General features: G+C 41.7%; 1 protein-coding gene across 5 annotated transcripts in view; it reads right to left on the reverse strand.

The window, feature by feature from the left end:
* COL16A1 (collagen type XVI alpha 1 chain) overlaps positions 1-14,598 on the reverse strand; it is a 150,924-nt gene that overhangs the window by 20,948 nt on the left and 115,378 nt on the right. The window contains exons 42-49 of one of the 5 annotated variants that reach the window (XM_069971320.1): positions 13,116-13,169; positions 9,277-9,330; positions 8,997-9,035; positions 8,716-8,823; positions 5,195-5,221; positions 5,039-5,110; positions 4,924-4,959; positions 1,897-1,941 (exon numbers count right to left, since the gene is read on the reverse strand). In XM_069971320.1, coding sequence (XP_069827421.1) covers positions 1,897-1,941; positions 4,924-4,959; positions 5,039-5,110; positions 5,195-5,221; positions 8,716-8,823; positions 8,997-9,035; positions 9,277-9,330; positions 13,116-13,169 — 435 coding nt within the window. The remainder of the gene's footprint in view (positions 1-1,896; positions 1,942-4,923; positions 4,960-5,038; positions 5,111-5,194; positions 5,222-8,715; positions 8,824-8,996; positions 9,036-9,276; positions 9,331-13,115; positions 13,170-14,598) is intronic. The other 4 variants (XM_069971322.1, XM_069971323.1, XM_069971321.1 and 1 more) reach the window with 4 other exon arrangements.

Consider the following 14,598-nt stretch of genomic DNA (forward strand, 5'->3'; position numbering starts at 1 on the left):
TAAAGTTATTTCCCTACTTACCCACAGCATCTCGTGTTTTCCCGCTTCTTATCCAAACTTTTTGGTCTACTGTCTTTATTGACTTACTTCTTGTCTAGTGTACATCTTGTAATAGGCTTTCTGTTCCTCCTGTACACTCTAGCTTGGAATTTAGCCCACATTATCTCCACCTTCCACTATGTAAGAGGCTTCTTCGGTGTAGTGGGCAGGGTTATAGTCAAGAAGTTGTAGTTATAGGAAGATAGTGTCGATTAAATTCCCAGCTAGAGTGCACAGCAGGAACAGCAAATTTGTTACATTATGTAAACTAGACATGATAAAGACACAGATAGTTTGATTCAGAAGGAAGAAAAGTATAAAAAGATCATAGAAAGGTAGTAGAATAACTTTAATTTTTTTTTTTTTTTTTTTTTACCAATATCTGTTCATGTAGTAGACAATCAAAAGTAGCTTTGATTGTCCGGCAATTCTTTCGGCAGGTTATCTCATACTAACCTGCTGGTATTTTGTAATACCATGGCTGATGTTAATCACAATAGTGTCAGTCTTTCTTTTGATTTGCTGCTGTTTTCCTGGGAGGGAAACATTTTTAAAATGGGGTCTTGGCATCTTAAATAAAAAAAAAGTAATGTATACTCACCAGCCTACTCCCCTGGTGCTGCTGTTTACACACTGCCTGGGTCCCTGCTATTCACAATTTAGTGATGTGTCGACACACAGGATATGCTATATTAATGGCCTGCTTGCTGGCACATCACAAGGAAGCGGTAAGTAAGGGCACAGGCAACTTTGAAATGTTAGTGGTGGCAGATCGATCAAGTGAGTATACATTAGTTTTTATTTTTAAGACCCCTTTAAAATCCCTATTTCTCTAACTTTTTCTGGAAATCTAAAACTTATTATTAGTTTACATTTCTAATGCTCTTGATTTATTTAATTGGCTTGCCTAACTTTCAACACCACTATGGGGCCCATTTATCAACTGTACCCCTGGCATACACCACGGAAAAGGTGCAAACCACTCATACGCCAGTCTTGATAAATGTCCCTCTATGTGTTTACCATCACACAAGTCCATGAATAATTCTGACGTTACTGATATGGTTATAATACCTTAACACTTCTTATATTGTGTTTTGCTATTTAACTGTTTAGCTACACACAGTTGCATCTTTGAAGCAAATCTATCACCTCCTGACCGCTTACCAAGGTGGTGGCACCCCTGGATAGATATCAATGAAAGCATTCAGAACACACCTTGTGTCTGTGCTTTAATTTTCATATAAAACACTTTTATTTTTCATGTAAAAAATGTCAAATAGGCGGAGCCCATTGTTCCCTGGGACCTAGCACTGCTATGCTTACAGCACAGTGAATATCACTGATTATGCAAGGCGCAGGCATACAGCACAGTAAAGTGTAGCGGTGCTAGGGCCAATTAGACAATTGGCTCCACCTCTTTGACTTTATTCATAGCCCAAATAAAGATTTTTTCTTTTTTTCTTTTTTTTTTTTTTTTTACAAAAATAAACCCACAGGCAACAAAGGTATGTTCTGAATATTTTTTTATTCAACAGTGTCACTAGCTTGGTAGGCGGTCAGAGGGTGATAGAATCACTTTTTAAGTTGACAAAATGATATGGAAATGTAATCTGAAAATATAGAAAATGCGGCAGTTTGAGGAGACAAAGACGGTGAATCTTGAAACACAAGGGATAAAGGTTGTCTAACAAGTGATAAGACTGGGCACATAAGGGATGAAATTTGGCGTCAGTGTGGCAAAAGAGGTAAGTTTATTGGCACAGCGCTGGTGAAGTTATGTGCATTTGGGGTTGAGGATAAGCGAGCGAGCAGGTGGGGGGGGGGGGGGGGGGGAGGGGAGGGTTATATTCTTACAGGTAGTCCGGGGGAGCCAGGAGAGCCTGGAAAACCTGGGGGCCCCTGAGGGAAAAAATAGGGGTGTCACAATCCAGAAGCCACTGTTGTTGGAAGGAGGAACACAAGCACCCTGTATCCAAGAGAGTGAAACAACCTGAACCTCTGGAGAAAGGAGCATCAACACTGTTATTAATACTGTTAGAGTTGTTAAATGGTACACATTGGACGAGACAGACTGGATACTTTCCTAGAAGGAATCAACCGGATAGCATTACTTTACAATTATCAAAACGTAGTTGGCTGGTTATTCCAAACCAAGAATGTTGGGGGTGATTTATCAAACATGGTGTAAAGTGAAACTGGCTCAGTTGCCCCTAGCAACCAATCAGATTCCACCTTTCATTTCTCACAGATTCTTTGGAAAATGATAAGTGGAATCTGATTGGTTGCTAGGGGCAACTGAGCCAGCTCCCCTTTACACCATGTTTGATAAATCTCCCCCTGTTGTGTTTTAAGATCTCTTATATTCCCATTCAGATGAGTATCAGTAATTCTGTCTGTAAACAATTTGCAGAGTAACCCAGTGTGATCTGGAGCCAATACAGGAAAGATACACTACTCAGGCCCTATTCACATGTCTATAGTGGAACCCTGGATAACGGACTGTACTACCAATGTGCATCAGCAGTTCTCCATTTTTCATGGACCACTACATAGAAGATAGAGATCCATGCCACAAATTTGGGCTCACTCTAGGACCTGTTCTTTTTTTATTGCGGCATGGATCACGGCCTCATACACATATACAGAAGTTTAAACAGAACCATAAAAATCTATTGGTCTTATGTTCTGTGTGCAGTTGCAGGTCCGTGCAGGTACCTGTACATGTGAATAAGGACTTAAAGGGGTTATCCAGCGAAAAAAATTATTTCGAGTCAACTGGTTTCAGAATGTTATATAGATTTGTAATTTAATTCCAGTATTTATCAGCTGCTGTATGTCCTGCAGGAAGTAGTGTATTCCTTTCAGTCTGACACAGTGGTCTCTGCAGACATCTCTGTCCGAAACAGGAACTGTCTAGAGTAGGAGGGTTTTTCTATGGGGATTTGTTGCTGCTCTGGACAGTTCCTGTCTCGGACAGAGGTGGCAGCAGAGAGCACTGTGTCAGACTTAAAAGAAAACACTATTTCCTGCAGGACATACAGCACTTGATAAGTACGGGAAGAATTGAGATTTTTTAAATAGAAGTAACTGACAAATCTGTATAACTTTCTGAAACCAGTTGATATGAAAGAAAAATATTATTTCTGGATATCCCCTTTAGTACAATATTTATACAATGACCTCTAGACAGTTTGGAAAGTTGGAAATAAAGTGAAAGGCTTATTTGGCAAATATTGCATTAGGTTATGTTTCTTTTAGGGTACAAACCCACTTGACGTATTTGCTACGTGAATCAGTCTTAAAAATAAGCAGGCAAAACGCAGGTTGGCTTTATACAATTGTTCTGCGTTAAAATACGCAATTGCGTATTTTTGAAGCGTGAAGCTACATACGTTTTTCGCACAGGTTGTTAACAACTGATGCTTTGCTAACAACAAGCTTCACGCTTCAAAAATACGCAATTGCGTATTTTAACGCAGAACAATTGTATAAAGCCAACCTGCGTTTTGCCTGCTTATTTTTAAGACTGATTCACGCAGCAAATACGTCAAGTGGGTTTGTACCCTTAAGGAGCTTGATGGCTCCTGAGATTAAACCTTGCTCTTTTCCTGTTCTTAAAGGCGAAACAACTGTCATAAAAAGATGTTTTCGAAATATTCGAAGACAACAAAACATTGCTATACAGAACAGATTTCATTATCTCAACAATGTAAAAAAAAGTATTTAAAACAATTCATTTATAGATTATATTCTTATAAGGCTTCACGATAAGGCTCATCCAATGGTTCCTTCGAGTTAATTTATTCCTGTTTATTCCTGAAAATGGTGCATGTTGAGAATTAAAGTATTTGTCACTTGAGACTATGGAGGAGATTTATCAAACATGGTGTAAAGGGGAGCTGGCTCAGTTGCCCCTAGCAACCAATCAGATTCCACCTTTCATTTTCCAAAGAGTCTGTGAGAAATGAAAGGTAGAAGCTGATTGGTTGCTAGGGGCAACTGAGCCAGTTTCACTTTACACGATCTTTGATAAATCTCCCCCTATGACTCTATGGAAAAAAAGTCATTTGTTTTGAAACTTTACCAAGATTAACCCCAAAATAGGGGACACATTGATGTCTGAAAGAGCTGCTGGAAACTAGGGGATCAGTTTTATTATGGGGCACGCGCTTCTTCTGCATCCTGTACAGTAGACATATAGGTTCAGATTTATCAAAACGTGTAAGCTAGAAACTGGTGTAAACTGCCTGCAGCAACCAATCACAGCTCTAGTAGTATGAAAGCTGAACTGTGATTGGTTGCTGCGGGCAGTTTACACCAGATTCTATTTTACAAACTTTGATAAATCTTGGACTTTGGGGGGGATTTATGAAGACCGGTGTCTAGTACACTGGTCTTATATTAGGCCCCACCCCTTTTCTTTCGTTAGGATTCACGCGCGCCTCTTAGTGAATCCAGCTGGCCAGGAGCCCGGACCTGCGCCCAGAAAACGAAATCTACTTGCTTCCAGCAGGTGTAGATTTGGATCATGATTTACGCCTGCGAGCACGCCTCCTCCCCGCCTTATCACGCCCCCCCCCCCCCCCCCCCAAGCTCCCCCAGCCCGCCCATCGAGCGAGCGGGGCGTACGGGAGGCATACGCCAGGGAGAACGGACTAATCTGCACCTTCTCCCTGGGCTACGCCTCAGGTGCACGCTTTGTAAATGTCCCCCTTTTTGTTCAGTAAAAATAAAATGAATCTATCTGCATCTACCATAGTCTTTTGGTGCATACACTTCAGTAATGTAGGTGCATTGTATGCTGGAAATATTCTAACCCAAGACCATTGTGATCTGAAGGACCGCTATGATGTTGTATTCGGGTAAAAATGTATTACTTACTGGTGGTCCTGGAAATCCTCTTGCGCCTGGAGATCCCTGAGAGAGACAAATTAAACAATTAGACTGAGGGGATTCTCTAAATGTGGTCACCTACAGCACAGTCCAGGGTCCTTACCTCTTCACCCTTTAGACCAGGCAATCCTGGGATACCTTGCTGGCCCGCACATCCAGAATCAGGATCATCTCCCTGAAAAGGTGCAATATTTAGAGATTTTTGTGTGGTCTTTGTGCATATAGCGATGACCAAGTTACTGTTTGGTAAAATGCTTACCGCTTCATCCTTCTTCTCTGAAAGACACTATAAAATGCAAAAAAATAATGATCAGAAAACGATAAAAGATTATTATATGGAGTGGAAACATTTGTAAGGTTAATTATATTAGTGTAAACATGATTTTCAAAGATACAGTGCTTGGTTAGAGAATGGGTATACAAACACTTATTTTCAGCAGTGGTATTACTGACATTTCATTATGGAAAAAAATACAAAAAACAACAGCAACAACAACAACAACAACACCACATTGCAATACAACAAACAAGCATCATAGTAAATAGAAAAGAGAGAGGTGCAGCAGAATATACTTTGTTATCATTCAGTTATTCACAGTTATGGACAATAGAACTTTGTTACAATGTTAATAATTGCCTTTACACACAATATACAGAAGCAATATGACATCCGTTACATTATTTACATACATATATAGCTATAATACACCAACACAGCTACAGCTCCTTTGGAAGAGCCTTATAACCTTGTCCAATATCCACATCAATAATGTATTAAAGTGATGCTGCACAGGATACTGCCAGTTTGTATACTTTGAATGCACAACATCTACTTTACTGCATCACTGAATGTTGAGATGAAGGGGGGGTTATTTTTGGGTATTTGCTCCTTTATTTCTCTTAACTATTAGGAAGTAGGGTGTTCAATCCATAGCTCATGAGCCCTGCTGTGTTACTCATGGCGGTCTGCTAGACTAGAACAATTGAAAGATCACTTGTCCCATATAAAATAGTTATGGCCTCATATTAATATTTAAAGGAGGATGTGATGTCAAGCAGAAGAGAGAGGTAGTAGCAAATATGTAAGTTATAATAAGAATAAAAAGTGCTTAAAAAGGTTGATGCGCCCCATAACAGTAACAAAAAAAAGCATCAACTCATCCCACAAAAAACAAGCCTTCATACACAGTAACTCAATGGTCAATGGAAAACTACAAAAAACAGAATGAAGTTAAGATGTCCTTTAGGCTGGGTTCACACTGCGTTTTTGCAATCCGTTTTTTGCAAAAAATGGATGAAAAAAATGGATGCATTTGTGTGCATCCGTTTTGATCCGTTTTTCCATTGACTTCCATTGTAAAAAAAATGATAAAAACGGATCTTTTTTTTTTTTAATGGACACAAAAGTAGTGTCAGCTACGTTTTTGCGTCCGTCAAAAAAAACAGATTGCAAAAACGCAGTGTGAACCCAGCCTTATACCTCAAATACCTAAAACAATACCTAAAACAATTTAAAACCATAATATGGTGGAACTGCTGTTTTGTTTTTTGTCATTAAAGGGGAACTCCGGCGTGGGGGGCTATTTTTAGATCTGGCCGGGGAGGAGTTGGCTGAAAGAAAAGACGTCCACTCACCTCCCCGATAACAGTGGCGGGTCCCGCATTGCGGCCCTCCGGTGCCCGGTTCCCGGACGCTTCCGGGTGCCTGACGCGGGCCCGAGATGTGATGAAACGGATCCCGCCTCCTTCACTGAGTCGCGTAACGTCAGACACCGAGATGCCCGCGTCAGACACCCGGAAGCGACAGGGAACCGGGCACCGGAGCACCGCGATGCGGGACCCGCCGCTGGAACCGGGTGAGTGGACGTCTTTTCTTTCAGCCACCTCCTCCCCGGCCAGATCTAAGGTTATATACACACACACCGTATGCGCAGCGTATTTACTGCTGCGATACGCAGCAAATACGCAATAAATACGCAGCAGATTAGATCTAAATAACTGAACACAGCATCAAATCTGCACCATCAAATCTGCTGCAGACCTGCTGCGTATACGGTGTGTGTGTTTGTACCCTAAAAATAGCCCCCCCCCCCCCCCCCCCGCTGGAGTACCCCTTTAAGGCTAATAAATGTATAAATTATATGTACTTCAAAACCGCGCCATTACATAATACAACTAAGGCCATGTTTACACTATGTATAATACTGATGATCATCCCGGCCGGACGGATGCAGTAATCTTCACTTCTGCTGAATTAGGATGTGGGCACAGCCGTGTGCAGCCGAATCCCAATTTACCGCTGCACACAATGGTGCATGCTGCACGCTCCATTGTGTGAAATGACAGGTTGTCACGCTCCATTGTGTGAACTGATGTGTAATTTTTTGCGTGCCCGCTAGCGATCCCAGCCACAGTGTATACTATGGGGGACATTTATAAAGTCCAGCGTTTTTTACGCTGGGCTTACAGCTCTGGAGCTCAAAGGATTTTTTTAGAGGCTCATTGCCTCTACATAAATCCCGATTTATGAGATGGGCTCCGTGCGAAGATTTTGAAACCCACGCCAGCTCAGAGTTAGCAGCTTTCAGTGTCATTTTTCTACCGGAAAAATTATAAATGCGGCGCGTGCAGAGGCCACACCCCGTAATGCCTCTTCCCCACCCCACTGGCAAAGGTGGCGCAGATGGGGCAGATGCGAACAAATTATTCGTAAAAATACCCTTTGCAAATATTTTGACACTAATCTGCCCCATCTGCGCCAAGAAAAAAGGCATATTCGCCTTTTCATACATGTATACACTCTGGCCGGGATTCCAGCACAATGTAAGTTTCATATTAATCACTGCTGTTGTTGCAAATCGGCAACGGCCATGATTAATATAAAACTTACGTAGTATGAACATAGCCTAATCCTGCAAAAAACAAGCCTTGATATAGCCACGTCTTAGAATCTAAACAGAAGAGGAAAAAACTAAACTGCCAAGTACTTATTGCCCAAACTAGCCTGGTTGTAAGGGGTTAAATGGTATGAACAGAGTTGTGGGAAAAAAATATATATAAATATTGATCTGTGTATCAATATTAAAGCTGCAATATAGTGTTCTTTTATTTCTATATTGCTTTCCCAGCTGTGCATGCTTGTGGAATGGCAGGTTCAGAACTCAGAGGAAGTTTCCTTTCAAAACGTTTCTCTAGGTAATTATTCTTATAGTTAAAAGTTAATTTAAAAAAAATAAAAAAATAAAAAATAAATGTGTTGGGATGGAGAGCAGGAACAGCTGGGTGGTAGGGATGCCATAGGTGGAATGTTACCAGCTGGGAATCGGTAGCATGTATGTTTTTTTTTTTTTTTTATATTGACTTCTTACATCCTGAGCTGTTTTAACTATACAAAAAATCTATAAAAATCCATTGCTATGGATGTAAAGCGCTGTAATCTTATTTGCGATACATTCTGTAGTATGTTATGTTGTATCAGCCAATGAGGCACTGAACAATGGAGCAGTAGCTGCATCAGCCTGGTACACACAGTTGTATGCACAGGAGATTTGCAAAGTGGCTCCATTTTTTTTTTAAATTAATTAGAGCAAAAAAAACAACAACAACAACTTTAGCTTATGTATTATATACATATTATATGTATATAATACAGGCTACACACTGTATTAAAATGACATAGTTTAACACAACGTGGGTGCACAATGTCATGCAACAAAGACACCAAATGACACAAACTCATTCACATAGCAAGGCGGGTCACGGTGTACAGTATCTGCATACCCTCTCACAGTCCTCTGCTCCAGGAATCCCCGGTTGGCCTTGTTCTCCTTTTTCTCCTTTCATGGCGGTGGGAGTGTTCTGCCCATTGACACAGTCCCCACAAATACTCTGTATGAAGCAGGGGGATATCAGATAAACTAGATCACCCCTAAAAAGTGGCTGCTCCTTTGTTCCAAGGATTTCCCACTAGACACACAAACTTCAAAAACAGGCCACTAAAATAAATTAAACCTTTGTTGTAGTCCCACAATCCTTTTTGCCTTTCCCTATGACATCCTCACCTTCAGGATATCAATGGTTCTTTCTGCAGCCAGGGCTTCCTGTAAAAGAAGAAGGGGGGTCCGTTAGAGAATTGTAGGGGAGGTCGAAGACACATGGGACACACATAACTGCACAGTGATCCTGCAAAGCAAAATGGCACGATGGGGACACCAGAAAAGGGGAGGCAGGATGTGCACATATCACAGCTGCCCTACTTCTTCTGTGTGGCAGGGGTTGGGGGTACATGTAGAGAGCGTGGCACTGACACACAGCAGAAGCACACCAGCGCTCTATACCTACCAGTTCTCCTGGAAATCCAGGTGGTCCTGGCATACCATTGTGTCCAGGCAAACCCTACAGTCAAGGAAGAAATCTGGGGCTAAAGCATGTGCCATACATCTCCATCATCTGCAATGTGTGCCTCCCGTACACCCATAGAAATGACTACCAATACCAGGGAGAAGTGCTAGCAAGTCACACAGAGCAGAAATGAAGGGGTACTCTGCTGCCCCAATAAAGTGTTGACAGGCACTGCACTACACTCTGTGCAGTGTTCTAAGATACTACTTGGTTGAGTGTCTGTCACTTTTCTGTACTTGGAAGCTTCTGTCTGTGTTGGATGATCGAACTGGAACATATCACCATAATCTCTACTCTAAAAGGAAAATGAACACCCATGCTTTGTATAACAATCACGTGCACCGCTCATCCTGTAGTCATGTAGATGACGTGTATATGGATATTTTGGTTTCCTAAGAAGTACTACAAGGAAATCTAAAAGGAGTTCTGTCATCTCTTTCATGCTGCCCGAACCACAGGTCATCAAGCAGGTCCCTGGTTGCTTCTGCAGCCCTGCCAGCCTCGATTGGTAGATCTCTCTCTATAACCACACAGGCGGAGATCTATCATACTACCCACCATATGGGATGAGGTTGGGGACCACCCTGCTGTCTTGTGCCTCAAGCAACAGTAAAGCGATGATAAATTCCTTTAAATGGTATAGTGAAAGTAAGCACAATGGGGGGATTTATCAAACATAGTGTAAAGTGAAACTGGCTCAGTTGCCCCTAGCAACCAATCAGATTCCACCTTTCATTCCTCACAGACTCTTTGGAAAATGAACTATGGAATCTGATTGGTTGCTAGTGGCAACTGAGCCAGTTTCACTTTACACCATGTTTGATAAATCCCTCCCAAAGCTTTCATTGTATTCATGTAATGAATTGGTACTTTCTGTATAGTATACGTGATATACTTGTAATTATTGTTTTAGTTATATTCTAGGTTCACACAACGTAAAAATGATGGTCCTTTTTTTTACGACAACGTCTATCACTGTGCAAATAACGTCACTTATTTAAACAATGACGGTCATTGTTATGAAAAATGGCTGTCATTTTTACGTAGTGTGAACCCAACCATAGAGTGATTCACTTTAGGGCTGCGTTCACACTACGTATATTTCAGTCAGTATTGCAACCAAAACCAGGAGTGGATTAAAAACACAGAAAGGCTCTGTTCACACAATGTTGAAATTGAGTGGATGGCCGCCATATAACAGTAAATAACTGCTATTATTTCAATATAACAGCCGTTGTTCTAAAATAACAGCAAATATTTGCCATTAAATGGAGGCCATCCACTCAATTTCAACATTGTGTGAACAGATCCTTTCTGTGTTTTTAATCCACTCCTGGTTTTGGTTGCAATACTGACTGAAATATACTGACTGAAATATACATATACTGACTGAAATATACGTAGTGTGAACGCAGCCCAAATGCGTCTTATTACACCCAAACCCTCTGAAAAACTGTACGGGTGACTGCAGATTAATCCAAAATCTTTTTTCTAAATGTTACAATGGACATCATCCAAGGAAATAATATTTGTATTAATTTCTGTTTGTCTGTGGTCACAAGTAAATTTTATTCCAACTGAAAAATAATGGTTCTTTAAAGGGTGGAAAAATCTATTTCACCAGGCAAAGTTACAATGATGTTACTTAAAGGGAACCAGTCAGCAGAAACTGTGCTATAAAAGGAGTGTCTTGTTACTATCAGTCCTACCATGCACAATGAGGAATAGGCAAGGAATCCCGCTGCGCCGTGTCCTGCTTTGAGTGAAGGAGAGGGTGCGGGCTGCTCCGCTGCCGCTGCTCTTTGCTCGAGGCAGTGACATGCTATTTCTTTGAGAGGAGAGCAGCGGCAGCCGAGGAGCCAGTGCCCTCTCATTCACTCAAAGCAGCACGTTGAGCACGGCGGGATTCCAACGTTCTTGCTCAGTGTGAACGTGGCAAAAGAATATAGTTTTCTGCTTGAAAGGGCCCTTGCACACTGAGCAATAGGCGAGGAATTGAAGGAAAGATTTCTGCTTAAATTCCTCTTCAGCCCAGTTCACACTAAGAAAAAACGGCGGAATTCTGAATCCCGCTGTGCTCAGTGTCCTGTCTAAATGGGAGGGTGCGCGCGCCTTCGCTCTCATAGAATTGGCATGTCAAATATTTGAGCTGAGATGGGAGGAAGCAGAGGGGCATGCCCTCCCATTCAGACACTGCAGGACACTGAGCACAGCGGGAGCTCTCCGCCGCAGAATCCCTTCATGCTCAGTGCCCTGCCGTTTTTGCGCAGTGTGAAATGGGCCTTAGGGTATGTTCACACTGAGAGGAACAGGCGAGTATTCAGCGCAGAATTGAAGAGGAAAGTTTTCTGCTTGAAATTTCTTGCCTATTCAGCTCTTACAAAATAGGAGCAGAATTTGCTTAGAATTTGAGCGGAATTCAAGTGGAATGCAAGCAAAATTCGACTAGCGACTCTGATGTATCCATGCTAGGTGTCATTTTTTTTTTAGCTTTGTGATGCTATGGTTCATTCCTGGTTTTATTGTTACGTGAAAAAAAATTGAATAAACAATAGAGTTGAGAAAAAAAAGATTCCTCTAGCGGAATCCGACCAAAGAATTGACATGTGAATTCTTTGGGCAGAAAGCAGATCCGCGGGGGAAAACTCTGCTGTGAAATTCTACCGTGTGAACAACAGAGCGGAAAACCCATTAAACACAATGGGACATTGCTCTGTTCATATTTTACGGGAGGAATTTCAAGCGGAAATAAAGAGTGTATTTCGGTTCAAATTCCTCACCTATTCCTCAGAGTGCACAGACCCTCCTATTAGCAGTCTACGGAATTCACCTCCCTGCAGCAGAGACGAAGGCGCTCCTGTGCACGCCTGCCCCTTCGTTCTAGTGATCCTCAGGGTTCTCAGCAGCCGGACTCCGACCGATCATCACTCCTGACATGTCACTATGACTCCTCAGAAGTTTTTAAAAATGGTTGTTACACTTTAATGACCACAGAGAATAAACTATACTGTCATAGACAAACACCGATATTGCTGAATATTGAAGTTAACGGCAGCTAAACAAGTCTTTTTAGGTTTTGAGTGGAATAAGACATTATATATATATATATAAGTAGGCAAGAGACGGCACTCCAAACTTAAGTGAACAAAAAGTGGTTTAGTTTATTCACCCAGTATGCAATGTTTCAATCTACTCAATGAGATCTTTGTCAAGTGCTTGACAAAGATCTCATAGAGTAGATTGAAACGTTGCATGCTGGGTGAATAAACTAAACCACTTTTTGTTCACTTAAGCTCGGAGTGCCGCCTCTTGCCTACTTTTTGAGTTACTTTCGGGACCTTGGTCTGGGACCGTAAGGCGGAGCACCCTACCTGAGCCTTGTGCCACACAGTGCCGTTTAGCAACTCTGTATACTTCATATAATATATATATATATATATATATATATATATATATATATATATTTTGCTGCAAGTTACATGTGTTAGTTATTTGGTAGGGATATAACTGCCTAAGCTTATTCTATAACGTCCACATACATTTAGCCCCCACTCTAGGCAGTCTCTTAAACTCACCTGCAGTTGGGCATGCAAAGTCATAGGTCCCGGTGATTTATCTTCTGTATTATACCTATTCTGGCCCCTTTGTGTTCAATATCTATATCATGCTGGCTGAAAGATTTAGCTAATAACAGTATTATCATGCATGAGAGTCCCCGCTATAGACTTTGAGAGGACCCAATGTTTTGCCTCCCTTCCTAAATTCAGAATACGGCTCACCTGGTGACCGGGTAATCCAGGAGGACCAGGGGGTCCAGGTGGTCCAGGGGGTCCCTGAAACATAGTGGATATTTGAACAGCAACAGATTAGTAAGAAGATTGCAATCCAGGGTGACTGTGATTAAAGGGGATGTGTCATCAGAAAATGGCTTATTTTTTACGTTGTGCTTTTATGTTATACATATTCTTTAAGAATTTTTGGTGACATTTCTTCTCAATTTTTCATTTTTCTCTCTATTTTATAAAATAAAACTGAAATCTTACAGGTTTTATTCTTACCACTGGGGTTAAAACTAAGCTGAGACTTCCTGTTCTGTCTGTGGTGATAAGAGGAGCCTGCTGTAAAGTGATCTGTGCAGCATTACAGCAACATGTGCCACTAGTAGACAGAGGACACAATAGCAGCTCCCTGTAGAATGACCTCTTCACAAGACACAGAGCATGCCTAGTAATGTTTAACATTCATCTAAAGGGGACAGACTCTACTGTCTATTGCTGTCTATGTCCATGAGTATTGCTGTAAAGCATGTCACTAAATGCTGTTAATAACAGCTCAGGCACTATAACAGCCTCCATAGTCTGGGGTCCGTTCGGCAGGTCATGCAGTTATTGTCCTAAAAAACTTAACCTTGCAGCCCTGTGTCTAAAGTGTCTATGCCCTAAGCTTGCACCAACTCTCTGTCCCTCCTCCCCACCCTCTTCACCATTAAGAAAGCTCCAGGGAAGGATTTCTCCTATTAATCCCTTGTCCAAACACTGCACAGGGGCCTTTATGATCAAGCACATGTGCAGTGTTCAGACAGGTGAAGATTAGAAGAAGTCCTGCCCTGGCCATTCCTAATGATGAGGAGGGCGGAGAGGGAGGACTGAGGGGCATTGCAGGCCTAGGGCGCAGACACTGTAGGCCATGCAAATTTGACACAGGGCTGCAAGTTTTAAAGTTATTTTTTAGGACAATAACTGCATCACCTGCCGAACGGACCTCAGGCCAGATCTTGGATTAAAAGCAGCACTTGGTAAACTTAGTTATTTCGCTTTAGCTTATTTCGTAACACATTTGTAAAAAAAAAATTGATTGCCCAAATTGATTTTCAAAGGGAACATTCATTTATGAAGCGGGTTTGAGAGGCCTGTATATTAGAAAACCCCATGAAGCACACCATTTTTTTCCCAGAGGAAGGTCTGGTTAGCTCATTGACATTGAGAAACACATAGTGGTGTCTCTGCAGTATTTTTGACAGTATGCTTAGCCTTTGAGCCCACAAAATTGCTATGACGTACCTGTACATGCCAGGGGTTTAACATCTTCCCGCATATGGACATGCCGGCATGTCCTGCAGCTGGTAGGGCAGTTCAGAGAGGGCTCAGCCCTTGACTCTGATAGCCTATGAAGCTAAGAGCAGCTGGGCACCACGGGCATTAACCCGGCTAATTAAACTATTTAAATGCAACTGTCAAAGTTGACAGCTTTCTTTAAATGGCT

Source organism: Dendropsophus ebraccatus, chromosome 5 (assembly GCF_027789765.1).
Source record: "Dendropsophus ebraccatus isolate aDenEbr1 chromosome 5, aDenEbr1.pat, whole genome shotgun sequence".
Lineage (NCBI taxonomy): Eukaryota > Metazoa > Chordata > Amphibia > Anura > Hylidae > Dendropsophus > Dendropsophus ebraccatus.